The sequence below is a fragment of the Lagopus leucura genome, unplaced genomic scaffold (assembly GCF_019238085.1).
Source record: "Lagopus leucura isolate 7727_CA_CO unplaced genomic scaffold, USGS_WTPT01 Super-Scaffold_100099, whole genome shotgun sequence".
Lineage (NCBI taxonomy): Eukaryota > Metazoa > Chordata > Aves > Galliformes > Phasianidae > Lagopus > Lagopus leucura.
This window is the reverse complement of record NW_024962323.1, coordinates 79,783-95,939: the sequence shown is the minus strand read 5'-3', so window position 1 is coordinate 95,939 and position 16,157 is coordinate 79,783. Positions and strand designations below refer to the sequence as shown.

The window sequence follows — 16,157 nt, the reverse complement described above, 5'->3', positions numbered from 1 at the left end:
ACTGGTGCCTTTCCGGGATTTATTTGCTCTGCCACCATGGAATACCTGACCCTGGCTTAAATTCTCTCTCCATTATGTTCCTCCACACCGCCTGGCCTTTCAGTCTGCCCTTGTGAGTTACTCCACGAATATACTTCACAGGTGCAATCCCTTGTGCAGCTATATTCACGCTATACTGTTTATGATGGGTACCCACTCATCTCTTCTAAAATGGATCCGTCCACCTTCTCATCCATCCATCCATCCATCCATCCATCCATCCATCCATCCATCCATCCATCCATCCATCCAATCCATCCACCCATCCACCTATCCATTCTTCCATCCACTTGTTGGTCCATCCATCCACCCGTCCATCTATTTAACAAAAATTCTTACCTCTGTATACTTCTGCATCTGCCTGTCCCCAAATGGATCCCATGCAGATATGTATTGCCCCCCATCCATCCACTCGCCCATCCACCCATCCACTCTTGCTTTCACACCTTCTTTCCTTTTATCTCCTTTTGCTATTCTTCATTTCTCTTCAGAATTCTCCCATGATGGGAATGAGGTGCAGACCTCTTTAATGCAATTATACTCCTGGTTAGTCTTTATGAACAGGGATTTCTGAATCCCTGGATTTGCTCTGGTTATGCACAGTGGCTTAGGGCCTCCAGGCTTGTATGTAAGCATGGTGAAATTACAAGGAATCTTGACCACCCAGAGGTTGCCTGGTGGTGTTTGTGGATCTCTCCTCTTACATGAGACCCCTTCCTGTCTGCAGGTCTCCAGAGATGTGGCATCAGAGCTTTGGACTTTTAGGAAAAAGCAACATCAATGGTGAGGGGGGAATCGGACAGCTGAGGGACATTTAGGGGATAGGGGATGCCCTCAAAAAGAGGTAAAGAAAGGAGGAGGATAGGTTGCTGTAGTGGGAAATGTCTGGACTGGATCTTGTGAAGGGAAACAAGGATGGGAATGGTGAAGAGGTCTACATTGGGGTGGGGAACAGAGGCATTGATGGGGAAAAGAAACTGGGATACACAAGCAGATGAAATTTCTTATGGCAGGCTTATATTAGATCCTCAACAATGCTATATCTAATCCATGCACAACGACTTATGATTCCCTTTTGCCCTTGAGGGGGGAGAATCTCTCCTTGTGCAACACTGAACTGTCAGCTTCACATTCCATAATGTGAAGCCACACTCTTGAAGCAGTGTGTTGTTCGTGGGTTTGGATGGAAAGGTTGCAACTCTCTCAACAGAACCAGGATCCTTTTCATTGGGAAAGGAGTTCTACGTACCCCTGTGCTCACTGCCCCTCTCTAGTGCTGTGGTGGATGTTGCCATCCAGGACTATGTAGCTGACGTGGTCTCTGAACTGATCTACCATAATGAGAGTCTGAGATCCTCAGAAGTTACTTTTGTCTTCCCCCTGGGCCCCCATATGGCCATTTATTCCTTCCAGGCCTGCAGTGAGGATGCCAAGGTCAAGGCTGTGCTGCAGGATGAGGTACCAGCATTTGGGAAAGAATGGGAGAACCGTGAGAGCAGCATGGGATGAGCAGCCCATGGCCTGGTTAGCGATCAGCTTTCTGTTCCTCTCCTTCCCATCCAGGCCCAGCGGCTGCACAAGTTTGCAGTGGAGGAGAATTTTCATTACCTTCAGTATGGGGTTGAGGAATCAGGCGAGGTGTTTGCCTGCTTCCTGGGTTCCCTGTCCCCTGGCAAGGAAATGGTTGTGACCCTACACTATGTCCAAGAGCTATCACGGAAGCCAGATGGAGCAGCCCAGTTTGTGCTGCCATCCACAATGCATCCTTGCAAGACTCACTACAGTGAGTAATCCTAAAAGAAACCTGCCCTGACAGTCACGTGCCCTAGAGAAGAACCACACTCCCAGTTCACTCTGTGAACAGACACAATGCAACCTCCTTTGCACCCACTGATATTTTGCCACAATGCAGCCCCTGAGCAGATCTGTGCTTTCTTCCTTGTGTGTTTTGAAGTGGATCCGTATCTCCCTCATGAGTTCCCCATAAATAAACTCAGAGACACTTCCAAAAATTTACTGACATCCTCAGTTCTCTCCACATGTTCTATATATGGATGCCAAATCCCACACGCACTGCATGGAGAGCCAGTGCTCTCCTTTATGCTATATTTCTGCCCACAGCCTGCAATTGTCGCACCGACAAGCTGCATTACAGCCTCCTGCTCACTGTCAGCCTGCAGTCACCCCGTGGTGTGGCTGATGTCCGGGCCAACTGTGCCCTCACTCCTTTGATCTACACTGCCCAGGACCACAGTGCTGCACAGGTACACCCTGCTGAATTCCAGAATTCTGGGAGCTGTCAGGTGGCATCACTACTGAGCCACAAGGAATGCACTGGGATCAGTGCTGTGCTCCCAGCATTATGCTGGGCCTGAGTCACTTCCTCCTGCGTAAGACCAGGCAACCCTTCTCCAGGTCTCACTGGCTGGCACTCCCCCAAATCACCATTTGGAGCTGCTGGTGTATTACAGAGAACCTACTGCAGTCAGTGCTGTGGTGGAGAAAGGAAACCCTGCAGCCACTGCAGGTGAGTTCAGTTGAAGAGGGAATGCAGGAGCACCTCTGGGTATCAGGCGGTGCTGGGGCACAGGGAGACAGTGGGGACTGTGGGATGAGAGGCTTCATTGGACTACATGGTGAGTTGGTGGGGTCTTAGGGCTCCTGGGGGGGGGGGGGGGGGGGAGGTGCTGGGTACACTGTCATGAAGTACTAGATCTACCAGGATGGGTACAAGGAACTTTATATTAGGGCTCACTGGGCAACTGTATTGGAGGCACTGAGCTGATGGGACACTGGGCTGTGCAATTGGTGGACAGTGCAGTAGAGTATCAGTGCACCAGTATGGGGTATCAGGGTCTCTGGGATGGTGGATGCTGAGAGAACAATGAGGAACAGAACCAGGATGAGGAAAGCGATCCCAAACTGCGCTTCATTGCACTGTGTATCTCCTCCAGGCACTCTATTTGGTGATTCCCTGGTGTTGGTGACACTGGCACCCAACATCCCTGATGCAAAACCTGGCCAGTGCCAGTCTGGAGAGTTCATCTTTGTTTTGGACAGCACTTCCCTTGAGCACACACAGGTACCTTCACAAAGCGGGGGCCAAACTGGAGTGAAAGAGTAGGCTGAGAGGGAGCAGAGCCTGAGATTTGGCAGGACAAATCTAAGGACCAGGGCATCTGTATTCCCCACCAGTATCATCCAAGACAAGCCTGCTTTGTCTTTCCACAGGACCCCTTGCTCTTCCTTCTCAAAAGCCTACCCCTGGGCTGCTACTTCAACATTTACTGCTATGGAGCAACATCTGTGCGCATCTACCCGTAAGCAAACATGGGGCAGGATGAGTGTTATGTAGCTGGTGGGCAAAGCTCAATACTGCAGAGCATGGCTGGGTACTATGGGATTATGATAGATGTTATGAGGCGGAATGAGATGTCAGAGAGCAGACTGGGATGCTCTGAAATATGCTGATTGGTATGGGGCAATGTTGGGTACTGGAAGGCGTGACTGGAGGCAGTACTGGAGGGCAGGGCTGGATTCTGGGGATTCTTTGTGGCAGTATGGGAGAGCATCTCTTATGGTTCTATTGAGAAGAGTCTTGTAGAAACTAGGACTCCAGATCTCTTTATGAACTAGTAGGGGGCAGGGTCTTGCAGAAAATGATGGGGTACAGGTATGGTAGTGGGTCTCAGAGAGCACTGGGACCAGCACAGGGCCACGTTGGCAAGCATGCTCATGGCAGGGGTGTTGGAGCTCAATGATCTTCAAGGTCCCTTATAACCCAAACCATTCCATGATTCTATGAATGTGCTCTCCAAACACATTTGTCTGCTGCAGGCAGAGTGTTGAATACACCCAGGACAACCTGAATGAAGCAATGCAACTCATTCCCACAATTGGCTCCAGGCTGGATGACACAGACCTGCTGGGAACTCTCCCGCACAGTCTACAACACTCCCCGCCCCTGCGGACATGCACACCAGGTCTGGGCACAGGGCCATGGAAGGATGGAAGGATAGATGTCCCAGGGGCACAGAGAGAACATAGGAAATGGGGGATGGAGGGTGGAGTGGACTTAGCAACCTAAGGGGAATGCTGGTCATAGGTGAACAAGAAGGATACTGTGAGGTGTAGAAGAGTGCAGAAAAAATGGTTCTGCATCTCAAGGGGTCTCTGTCCCTGAGCGGATATCTCTCTGAGGGTAGCTTCTCTACAGGGGATCTCTCTCCTGGACCCTTCTCCCCATTTCAGGGACCTGCTGTCCCCATTTGGAGGTTCTTGTGCAAAGGCTCACCACTGATGTCTCCTGTCCCCCAGCTCTTCATCTTCATGTCTGGGCTGCCACCTGACAAGGAAGCCATTGCTGCTGAGGTCTGCCGTCATCGCAACAGCCACCGGTAATGGGGGCTCTGCCCTCAGTTTTTCAGTCAGTCCACGATCTCTTCCCATCATGGATGAGGATCTCTGTTCACCCGTCTCAGTCCTTCGGCCCATTCACTGTCCAGAGACTTTTCTCACCTCATAGCTCTATCTATCTATATTTGGGATTATTTTAAACATGTCTTGGTTTATTAACACTAAAATGTATCACAGAGCCAGATTTATAAGCTGCCAGCTGTGGGGACAGCCAAGTGCAAGACTGCTTCACCTCCAAAATGCTTGCACAAGCCACTCAAGGGTTAAGGGCAGAATAAGGTTCTTACAGAGAATATGGGAGAGGCAGCACACCATGGTACTTCTCCAAAGGGTTGTTACTGAAGATTTTAGATTCCCAATAGTGTGGGGGGTGGGTGGGGGTAGAACAAGGGAAGGGGCACTCTGTGAAGAAGGGATGGCATGGAAAAATAAGGGAGCAGCAATGAAGATTTCTGCTGCAGGAGCACCACAGAGGAGCCCAGCAGTGCAGGAGCCCAGATCAACACAGGGCAGGCATGCAGCTGCTCTCAGAACAAGGAGCAGGGGCAGTTGCTGATCTGCAGAGACCTGAGCCTACAGTGCACATCAGAACAAGCAATTCCCAGTGAGATGTGCAAACACACTGTACCTGCCATCCCAAGAGATTTTCACTCTGGTGTTGATGCACTGGAACAGGTTTCCCAGGGAGGTTGTGGATGCCCCTGGATGCATTTAAGGCCAGGCTGGACGTGGCTTTAGGTAGCCTGGTCTAGTGGTTGGTGACCCTGCCTGAAGCAGGGGGGTTGAAACTAGATGATCTCTGAGGTCCTTTTCAACCCAGGCCATTCTATGATTCTATGATTCTATGATTCTCTATCCTGTATCAAAACCTCCACTGGGGAGTCCTTGCTTAATACTCCCATACCCAAGGCACCCTTCACAAAGTGAGCAGGGAGATTGAGGTACAGGGTTGTACACTCCTGTACCACCCCACTAGACTGGCCCCAGATCTGCCCCAAGCTCCAGCTCTCCTCTGACAGCTCCCTGTCTAACGCCAGCTCCAATCCCAGTCCTTCAGTCCACTCGCTGACATTCCTCCTGCCCTCTTGTTCTGCACCCCAGATTTGTATCCCCAGCTATAACTCCAGTATTCTCTAGCTCTTTTCCCTGCATGCTTGCATCTATGCTTGGCTCCCATTTCTGAAGCCTTTCCTTGCTTCTGCAATAGGTGTTTCTCCTTGTGTTTTTTTCCACGGACAGTGCTACCCTGGCCACAGCCCTTGCCAGGGAGACAAAGGGTGAAGTTGTCTATGTTTCTTTTGACAATGCGACAGTTCAGGTAGGAACCTGGAAGCCCTGGTTGCTGCCCTCTGTTCCACAAATGCACAGCCTTCCGGATTCTTGGACAACCCACTAATGGCAGCCAAGACCCAGCTGCCCCTGGGCACCCAGGCACCCAGGCTTCCCTGACTCTACCCAACTGCCTCACTCCACTGAGAAACCCAATGCCCAGGCTTCACAGAGAATCACAGAATCACAGAATTGTAGGGGTTGGAAGGGACCTCCAGAGATCATCGAGTCCAACCCCCCTGCCAAAGCAGGTTCCCTACAGCAGGTAGGTGTACCTGGCTTCTTCTTACAACAGGCTTCTTCCCTGCTATAGCTCACAGACCTGACTTCTCCCAGGAAAGCTAGCTGGTGCAGGCCATCTGCTGTGGTTAACCTGGCAGGCAGCAAAGCAACATGCAGTCCTTTGCTCAGTCTCCACCAGTGGGATGTGGGAGAAAACTGAAAGAAAAGGAAAACACATGAGTTGAGATAACAGCAGTTTAGCAGGACAGAAAACAAAGGGAAAATAATAATAATAATAATAATAATAATAATAATAATAATAATAAATAATAAAAGAATATACAGAACAAGTGATGCACAATGCTGTTGCTCACCGCCCAGCCAGTCCCCAGACAGCAGTCTCTCCTTGCCGCAGCCAGTGTTATCATTTAGCTCCCCCCTCCCAGTGTTATCATTTAGCACAATGCCATTTGGTATGGAATATCCCTTTGGCTGGTTTGGGTTGGTTGTCCTGGTCTTACCCCCTCCCAGCTCCTTGTGTTTCCCCAGTCTTCTTGCTGGCAGGGCAGTCTGAGGAACTGAAAAATCCTTGACTTAATGTAAGCACTGCGTGGCAACAACTAAAATATCAACGTGTTATTAACATGATTCTCATCCTAAATCCAACATGCAGCACTGTGTCAGCTCTTAGGAAGAAAATTAACTCTACCCCAGCCAACACTGGAACACCAATCATATCCGTGTCCACTAAGAACCCAGAGGGACCACATGCTGAACTCTAACGGAGTTCCCAGATTGTGGTGTCCTGCCATTTTTCCCCAGGTGCTGAAATGCTTGAAGCAGGCCCTCAAGCTAGTAGCTGAGGGAGTCTCTCTGGACTGGACTTTGCCCTCTGGCCTGGGGGTTGAGGTGCTGGGAGGCACCCCTCAGTTCATCTTTCAGAGTCAGCACATCTTCCTCTATGCACAGATCCATGGAAAGGAACAGGTGAGAGCTGGGGCTACCATCCCAGTTAACTACAGTTACCTTCCAATGACCTCCCAATAACCACTGGTAATCTTCCAGTAACTTCCAAATATCCCCCAGCAGCCATCTGTGTCTCCAGTAATTTCACATGTGTTTCCAGAATATGAAGGAGGCCAGTGGTGTCATGACCTTGCAGTTCAACCTGGATGGCCAGGTCGTCACTCACAAGATCCAGTTCCCACTATGCCCACAGGGAGATGGCCGGTAAGAGCATCTCCTTGTTTTCTGCACGTGGACTCCAGCTGAGCAGGACACAGATAGCTCACACATTCACAGCTTCCACACACCACGCCAAACTGGGAGAGAATCCAGTTCTCCAAGCATGGTCTCCTTCCCTGTTTTGAACCCACGTGGACAGGACCCAGGTACATGGGCATCACTTCCTCCAAGACAAAAGGGTCCATGCATCCAGGTCTTCCCTCTGCCCATCCTCACTCCTGAAAGGAGAGAACCCAGGCCCTTTCTTCCCCAGGATGTCAGGCCTCACCTCACTCTGTCCCCAGGATGGATGGTCATCGTCTGGCTGCAAGATATTTGCTGGAGAAGCTGTTGCCAGAGGTTGCGAGCGGATCAGGGGATGAACCAGTGCAGCGTGCCATCGAAATCAGTCTCACATCTGGGATCATCTGCCCCTTCACCAGCTATGTGGGTGTACGTATATCACGGAGGGCCCCCTGGTACCATGGTAAGGAAAGACACTTGGGGAAAAGAACTGGAGAGGTATTTCCATGTGTTGTTCTCATTCCACAGGAGCCAGAAGTCCAGCCACAACATGCATAAGCCCCATCATCAACAGGTGCTTCTTCCCCATGACCTTAATTTAGACCCTTTCCCTCTTTGCTCTCGAAAGGCCCCTGGCACTGCTGCCACCTCGCCAGTCATTCGTTCCCTGCAAGATCCTTTTGCTTCATGGCTCCCTCACTGGCACTTCCTGCTTTCCTAAGACCATATGGTACCCACCTAGCTGGCACACTGCACTGCAGGAGTCATGGACTGCCATCAAGCAACTCACCAATGGCATTGTTAACTTATTCCAGCTTGGGGCTCACAAAGAAAGTATAGGACTTTGACACAGATAGGAAATACAGGGATTAATTAATGTCTGATAGGAGTGTTACTTTGCTTTTCTACACGTCTTGCTCTTGGTCTTGAAACTAATGAGTTTGAGTTTTCCCTTAATTATTCTTAAAGCTGAAAGTCCTTCAGCAATCGTAGGATCCAGGTCAAGGACGCCCATAGAAGTGTCAGGGCCAGTGCTTCAGCATGAAAGCACATTTGGACGATATCTGTTTAGGATGTCAGGAGACCACTGGGGCACCTGGCTGGGCAGAAATGTCAAGGGAAGAGGGATGAGTGAGGGATGTCCAAAAAGGGCTGGGGACAAGACTACATTGAGGACATGCAGGGAGGGCCTCAGTCTGCAGGCAGCTGCCCGAGGAAGAGTAGAGAGAAGTGTTCTGGGGCACTGCACACGGGAATGGAGAGGAATCATCTTCCTGTGATTCCCTGTTCATGTCTTGTTTCACAGCACCTAAACAGATGCCACCATCAATTTCCTCTCTCAAGTATGTGGATTCTACAAGATTTGTTTTGTGCTCTACAATTTCTGGGCTGTGGATGAGTGATGCCATTGCTGAGTGCAGAGAGCTGGTGGCACTGCAGAATGTGGATGGCTCCTGGACCCTCAGCTCAGATTTAGCTTCTGTGCTACAGGTTGATGAGGCTGAAATCAAGGGAAAGATGCCTGGTGAGGCAAGAGGAGGGTCCTTTCTGGAGGCAGCATTTAGTCCTGGAGCAGGGAGAACCAGTGAAAGGATCATAAACCACTAGCCACAAAAGACAGGGTGGGAAGGAGTGAGGGTCAGGGAGGATGTGCAGCAGTGTCACTCACTGTTCTCCTACAGGTCATGGAGCCTAGTTTCTGGGCGACAGTGCTGGCTGTGACCTGGCTGCAGAGACACAGCAGGCATTGCCACGAGATGTATGACTTGCTGGAGGCAAAGGCTGTAACCTGGCTGTGCAACCGAGCTGGTAAGCCTTGAGGGTCCTTTTCCTGCAGATCTACACAGCAGAGCCTCCTTCCCATTCTCTCCAATGGCACTTGCCTTACCCCTTTACAGGACCTCAATTTCCTGAGGGCAGGTGAAATAGTCCTATGTCCTCTTTCTCCTTTCCTTCTGTGGGCCCTCCTTCCTGCCTCGCTCCCCATCTCTCCTTCACTGCAGTGTCTCAGCTGGACAAGTGCCTGGAGGCAAGTAACACCCTCCTTGGGATCAGTGTGAATCCAAGCATCTTTAGGCAATGAGCTCAATATCAGCGTACAGAACATCAGCACCTGTGGAAAATAATAGGACCACAAAGCATAGCTTAAATTTACCTGCCATGCTGTAACCCCACTGCTGCTACCAGCTAGGATAAGAGATGAATTCTCATTATTTGTGAGATGTCTCCTACTGGCTGGGCTGCATCTGCATCATGCTGAGCACAACAGAAAACATAGTTCACAACCTCCACCATGCTTGTTTTAGCTGGAGGTGGGAGTGGAAGGGAAGCATAACTTTTTTCATGGAGTGATGGCCCTTTCCAAATCCAGCTTTGGCAAAATGGGCTACTGGCCTGCTCACAGATGGCTTCTCTCTTGATACAGGACTGCCATGCACACTAGAAAAGATGAATGTTTAGAGGTGTTGACAAAAGGCATAGTAACCATAGCTCCCACTGAGAATGTGCTGCACCACACTTCCTGCCGTCCATGTTGGCAAAGTTTCTGATTCATCTTCCAATAAACAGTGAATTTTCTGCAAGCTACAACATGTGACAAAGCCTTGATCTTAGCTGTAGCAGCATCTGCCCAGGCTGATGGTTGATAGCTGATTTATTCTAGCTACAGCAGGAAAGTTACTGGTTTGTTAATGATCTACCTTTACAGCTTTAACGTTTTCACTCCATTGCACTAAGTGATTCCCAAAATAAACACTGTTCTTCCTTTAAGACTCATCTTTTCTGTCTGGAACAGACAAGTGCAAAATGCAGAAAAACAATCATCTATCGTTCCATCCCTGAAATGTCAAAGGAGACACTTCCCAAAAAATGGATTATTTCTATACCACAAGGAAAGCTGGAAGTGGCTAAAGCATTCCAGTGTTTTAGATCCAGAGCTCAGGTTATGGAAGGAAAAATGAAAGAGCTGAACCTTCTGTTGGTCTTCCTGTGAGGTAAGGGTTTCCAGAATGAAAAGGGAGACAAGGCATATGGGGTGAAAAAAGTGACACTCAGACCTGGGTTCTCATGCCCAGGCACCAGGAAAATCATGGCTTTATCCTGAAAATTAGAGGAAAGTGCAGTATTTGCTCAAGATACTCTGGAGTATTCTGGTGTAGCCAGTAGGTCCTTACATACAGGGAACGAGAGGTGAAAATGTGGTTTAGTTCTGCCCCTGCCTAGAAGCTTTCCCTCCTGAAAGTCTGGAAAGTCATCATAGCATACAGTAGGGTAAGCTCTTCTAATCGTGCCTGTTTTCAGCATCTCCAGTCACAGTCCCAGCCTAAAAGAAATATGTATTTCAGTTTGGGTGAATCATCATCTTGAGCAGCTGTCCATCCCAGGATTTCTGTGGACCATCTAGGTGCTCTCCTTAAGCGTCTTCATTTCTTTAAAAAAATTCTAAATAATGAGAAAGATATATTAACGTGCTCATCTGCAATGCTGGGAAAACCCTAGGAAGGGGTATAGGAGACTTTTATTCCTGAAGCTCAAGCATTAGCAATTACAATCCATTAGCAAGCAGTTTACCACAAGCATGTGCTAAATGATGCTCCTTCCCCAGTTCACTATCTGCTCATGCAGCCACTCACTGCTAAACTGTGAGCAGACCCAAAACTGCAAGTGAACATACTTGATATCAGTATCAACTCTTGTTCTGATCGAATGGGAATCTGCCACAATACGTCATCAGCTGAGGAGGAAAGTGTGAAGCATTAGCCAGAGAAGAAAGGAACTGTGACTATATGAAGTTATGTGTGTAGGGATCTTACATAGACCATGGCATGTAGGCATGACAATCACACAAGTGGAACACCGCAAATGAGGGCTGCATGTTTTTCAGAAGGGAAAGAGAAGCTGGGGCTTTGCGCTTTGTGTGAAGGAATGGATAGATTGCAAAGGACTGCCTCTAAAAAAACCAGCCATAAATAGGTTGAGAGCTTGTGAGTAAAAATTAGGGACTGTGCCAAGACAGGACATTTGGTGGTCACGACCTGCTATAGGCTGCCTGATCAAGAGAATCCTGCTGATGAGAACTTCTTGCTTCAACTACAGGCATCATCTTCACAAGCTCTCATCCTGATGAGGGATTTCAACCACCTGGATATCTGCTGGGAAAGCAACATGGTGGTCTGCAAACTATCCAGGAGGCTCCTGGTCCAGGTATGAGATAAACCAACCCAGGGAGAATTGTTGGTGGACCTGGAGGAGATACATTTTCTGTACTCCCTTACTGCAGAGAGCTGGGTAAGGTGGAGAGGAAACACCGCAGTTCTCAATCATACAATCATAGAATCATTAGGGTTAGAAAAAAACTCTAAGATCACCAACTGCAACCATCACCCCATCACCACAATGCTTCTCTCTGGACATAAATATGAAGGGACCCACACAAAAGTAACAGTTGCGGGCATCTGGAGGAAGGATGGCGTTTGGACATCTTCACAGACATCTCGCCGCTGCTGTGCTGACCAGAAAGAATGTGAATATTCCCAGAGATGCCCCAAAAACAGACAACGGGCTGGGGAGAAAAGTCCTCGGCCCCATACTGGGCACTGCAGATTAAGACTGGGAAAACCCCCACACTCAGGTCTCAGCTTTCTGCAGGACTGCTGGGACTTCAGCGTGCCAGGCGCTGTAGAGAAACACAGAGGAATCCCACGCCGCGTCCCGACAAGCAACCCCACCGCCTCTGGAGGCTGGCGGGCCTCTGCGCACGCGCCGGTTAAAAAAAAAAAAAAAAAAAAAAGCCAGTCCGGCACGTAGTTATGCGCATGCGTATTATCTCTAGTAACACCTCAGTTCCGCCCTTTTGTGGGCAGGACAACTACGCCTGCGCACTATCTCTGACCCGGAAGTGACCTGGCCACGCGCCCGCGTTGTTCGGCTGTGTCCCGGAAGCTTATCCATTCTTTTTCCGGCCACCTCAGCTTGCCTAGGGGCGGCATCATGTCGGGCGCGGCGGGTTCGGGAGCTGCGGGCTCTGTAGGTTCTGTGGTGCGGCGCTTCCTGGCGGAGTACGGTAGCGGCACGTCGAGCCGCCTCAAGGTGCTGGACGCATACCTGTTGTACGTGATGCTCACCGGGGCGCTCCAGTTTGGCTACTGCCTGGGTGTCGGCACCTTTCCCTTCAACTCCTTCCTCAGCGGCTTTATCTCCGCCGTCGGCAGCTTCATCCTCGGCGGTCAGTGAGAACCCCGCGCGGTTGCCCCCGACGCCCACGGCGTGCCGTTAGGATTTCTCCGTGGCGCTGCCCGAAGCTCCCGCAGCACGCAGGGAGCTCCCCGCAGTGCACGAAGCCCCGTAGCTATCGGAGCTCCCTCAGTAACGGCCACATAGAAACACGTAGGAACAGCTTGTGTTGGAAGGGGTCTCAGAGATCACCTAGTTTCAGCCCCTCTGTGTGGGCTGGTTGCAACCACCAGGTCAGATTGCCAGTGGCCCCGTCCAGCCTGGCCTTTGATCACCTCCATGAGTGGGGCACCCACAGCTTTTCTGGGCAGCCTGTTCCAGCTCCTCACCACCTTCTCTGTGAAAAATTTGTGACATCTCATCCCCTCTTTTAGTTTAAAATTGTTTTCCCTCGTCTATCACTAACTATGTAAAAAGTTGATTTCCTTCCTGTTTATAATCTCCCTTTAAATATTGGAAGGCCACAATGAGGTCTCCCCACAGTCTTCTCTTCTCCAGACTGAACAAGACCAGTTCCCCCCATCTGAATTTATAGGAGAGGTGCTCCAGCCCTCACGGCCCTCCTTTGGACCCTCTCCAAAACTCCACATCTTTCTTGTGTTGAGGCCCCAAACCTGGATGCAGTACTCCAATGGGGTCTCCCAAAGGCAGAGCAAAGGGGGACAATCACCTCCCTCACTCACCCTGATGGCTCCCCTCTTTTGATGCAGCTCAGGAAACTGCTGGCCTTCTGGGATGCAGGTGCACACTGCTGGCTCATGTTAAGGTTTTCCTCTTCCAAGACCCCCAAATCCTTCTTCACAGGGTTGCTCTCAGGAACTTCTCCCAGACTGTGTACGTATCTGGGATTGCTCTGACTCAAGTGCAGCACTTTGCACTTGGCTTTGTTGAATGTTATTAGGTTTATGTGGGCCCACCTTTTGAGCTTGTCAGGGTCCCTTTGGATGACAGCTCTGACACCAACTGCAGACCCCCCTTGGCCAAACCCCCAGCCCAGGGATCAGCAGCCCCCAGCTTGTCCAGTAACCAGGCAGTGCTGCTGCTTGGCATTCCTTGGGTAATTCCATACCCTCTCTAGAAACCAGAAAGTTGCCATAGCAACTGCCCCCCAGCAAGATGGTCTGCAGCAGACTGTAAACTTACGTTTGTGCACCACACAGCGCAGCTCCTCTTGAGCCCCATGTGTCCCTCCTTCTCCAGGGTGGTCAGAGAATCTTCCCTTTTACCATTGTGTATTGATTTCTTTCCTTAGTGTTCATCCTACAGTGAACCCAACTCTAGAAATAACTGCTTCAGGATGGTGCTCCCCTAAAATGCACCCTTTTAAAAACATCTTGTCCCTGCGCAGCCCTTCCCAGCACAACCTACAGTGTTTTACTGGCTCCTTGACTGTGCCAAGCCAATCCATTTGTAAGCCCACTTCCTTCAGATTTTCCATGGCCATCTCTAATAGTGCAGTGCTGTGAGAGAACTGGCTGCCTGTCAGCCGCATGCAAATCCCCTGTCAGTGTTCTGCCTTTCTTGTAACAATGATGAAGTTGGTTTCGCTTGTTATATCTTGGAGGAACAATGACCTGGACCAGGGTGGACTGCCTTAGCAAGGCCATGCTTCATGCCAAGAATTCCCTTTGTGATCTCTGATGTACCATTTTCTCTCTTCCATACAGTTTGTCTCAGGATCCAGATTAACCCCCAGAACAAAGCCGAGTTCCAAGGCATTTCACCAGAGCGGGCATTCGCCGATTTCCTCTTTGCCAACACCATCCTGCATCTCGTCGTTATCAATTTTGTTGGCTGAACCCTAGAAGAGTCTGAGGTACTGATCCATTGGGCCATAGAAAGGGACAACACTTTCTATGCTTTTGTAGATCTGGGAGAAAACTAGAAAGCTCCCAAGCTTTCTCACGAGCAAGTACAATCCATTGTTCTTTATGTTCATATAGGGGTAAGTCTTACTGCTTTTTGTTTTTGTGATTTTTTTTTTTTTGCTTATTTAAAAGTCACTTTAACTAGGTGAGTCACAGAAACCTAACCATATTTCACTCTTAGATTAAAAATACCTCCATTTTTCTATGCAGAAGGAACTTTCTGGGCTGAGACTTTGAGGCTCTGTCCTTGAGGGCTGTCCTGTGGAGAGACTGTGAAATGGCTGGTGTCTAAGTGTGAAGTTTATCAGCAGATGAGAGAAGAGAGTTAAGAATAGGGAGAGTTTGATACCAGAATGGGGAGAGCGTGCTCTGTTGTTAAAGTTTGTGGTGTATTTTTTTTCTTCCTTTGCAGATGAATTCTTCACGTTATCTTTCTTTCTTTCCAGGCCTTGAATTCTTCTAGAACTCGAATGCCAAATCTTGTTAGAGGGAAGTCGTGTTTTCCAGCAGTAGCTGCTGCTTTGATGAGAAAGAGGAGAAGCAGAAGTCAAAGATTATCCCCACAGACTGTCCTATGGAGTGGTCTGCTGCCTCATTCCAGTTACTGTAATTATTTCTTTAAATAAAGCCCTTCATTTTAAAGCCCTGCAGTCTTTTTTACCTGTTTGTGACAGAGAGTTTCTCGTGATGCTTAAGTTCTTGCTCAGGTGTTTCCTCCTCCCTTTCTCCTTCCCTTCCCTTGTACCCTTTGGGGTTTTTTTTTCTTTCTCTAAATGTTCTCTAATTCCAGAGGGAAGCAAGAAACAAGCTGTCATGGAAACTGAGTTATCATCCTCCCTTTTCATATCACTGTTTTGTACCCCTTTATCATATGGATCATACATTGCCAACATGCCTCCAGGCTTCAAAGCTATGGAGAACTTGTTTTAGGCTATGGTTAGTGATCATGAATGAAGGGAAGCTGCAGATGTTCTCCAGCACATCTTCACATGTACCCATCTTCTCACAGGCCCTTTCACATCTCTCAGGGCCGTATGGGGCACAGCTAGGTGTGCCAGTTGGAAGTAAAGGCTCATTAAGGTTCAGTAGTAATTAGGACTGTTTTTCTGCAGTTCAAAGTGCTGAGAAACCCAAGGATGTTGGAAGAGGCTGCCGGGCTGTGTCAGCTTGGAGACAGAGCTTTACTTGAGCTGTCCTGGCTCAGTGGACAAAGGCTTCCCAAATTAAACCTTAACAATCCCTTGCCTCCAAGACATTTGTGCGATGCTTACATTCAGTGGCTTTGGCTCTTGATCTCAGTTAGTGTCTGTTTTAGTTCAATTGTTTCTTAGTTCTGATGGAAAATAGAGCCCTTTAACGATCAGATCAGGCACAGGGTGGCATATTAACTCTAGCTACCTGTCCAGATCTTTGGATGAGGAATGAACCTGGGTCACCTTTAGGCTTGAGGCTTCGTCCTTCTTCTTCACGCCTGTTTTGTTTGCAGCTGAAACACAGAGCAGAAAACATGTACAGTAACAGTATGTGACAAAAGAATTCTTGTCTACTGACATTGAGGTGTTAAAGCATGATCCAATAGCTTCAGCATTTACCACTGGCTGTGGTTTGAGAAACCATAGCTTCTGATCTAGCATTTCCAGCTGTGCTACCGCCGTTAAACCAGTGAAAATGAAAACATGGAGCTCCTAAGCACTTGCTTAGCATTGAATAGTGAGGTATGAGGGATCAGGGTCTTTACTGTTTTGAAAGATATTGTCAGTTTGTGGCATGAACAGAAGCTTCACACCAGCTCTGACTGCTTGC

General features: G+C 49.0%; 2 protein-coding genes across 2 annotated transcripts; both read left to right on the top strand.

The window, feature by feature from the left end:
• The first annotated feature begins 743 nt into the window (after positions 1-743).
• Positions 744-9,337, top strand: LOC122188951 (von Willebrand factor A domain-containing protein 5A-like). Its single transcript, XM_042887639.1, is given in 19 exon segments — positions 744-822; positions 1,250-1,497; positions 1,603-1,822; positions 2,161-2,303; positions 2,455-2,566; positions 2,994-3,121; positions 3,271-3,359; positions 3,877-3,976; positions 3,978-4,022; positions 4,357-4,436; positions 5,663-5,678; positions 5,681-5,773; positions 6,829-6,993; positions 7,133-7,236; positions 7,536-7,717; positions 7,882-8,088; positions 8,561-8,784; positions 8,937-9,063; positions 9,258-9,337. Coding segments are annotated over 19 exon segments (2,442 nt in total).
• Positions 9,338-12,191: 2,854 nt separating this feature from the next.
• Positions 12,192-14,996, top strand: DAD1 (defender against cell death 1). Its single transcript, XM_042887638.1, has 3 exons — positions 12,192-12,478; positions 14,154-14,302; positions 14,801-14,996. Exons 1-2 carry the CDS (start codon positions 12,244-12,246, stop codon positions 14,282-14,284), a joined length of 366 nt encoding a protein of 121 aa, XP_042743572.1. The 5' UTR covers positions 12,192-12,243; the 3' UTR covers positions 14,285-14,302; positions 14,801-14,996.
• Positions 14,997-16,157: the final 1,161 nt, after the last annotated feature.

What these genes read in the sequence shown, in the direction of transcription:
- DAD1 (XM_042887638.1), top strand. Translation starts at nt 12,244, where the DNA reads ATGTCGGGCGCGGCGGGTTCGGGAGCTGCGGGCTCTGTAGGTTCTGTG. An exon ending in CGGCAGCTTCATCCTCGGCG is followed by an intron (nt 12,479 to 14,153) that starts GTCAGTGAGAAC and finishes TCTTCCATACAG; the next exon opens with TTTGTCTCAGGATCCAGATT.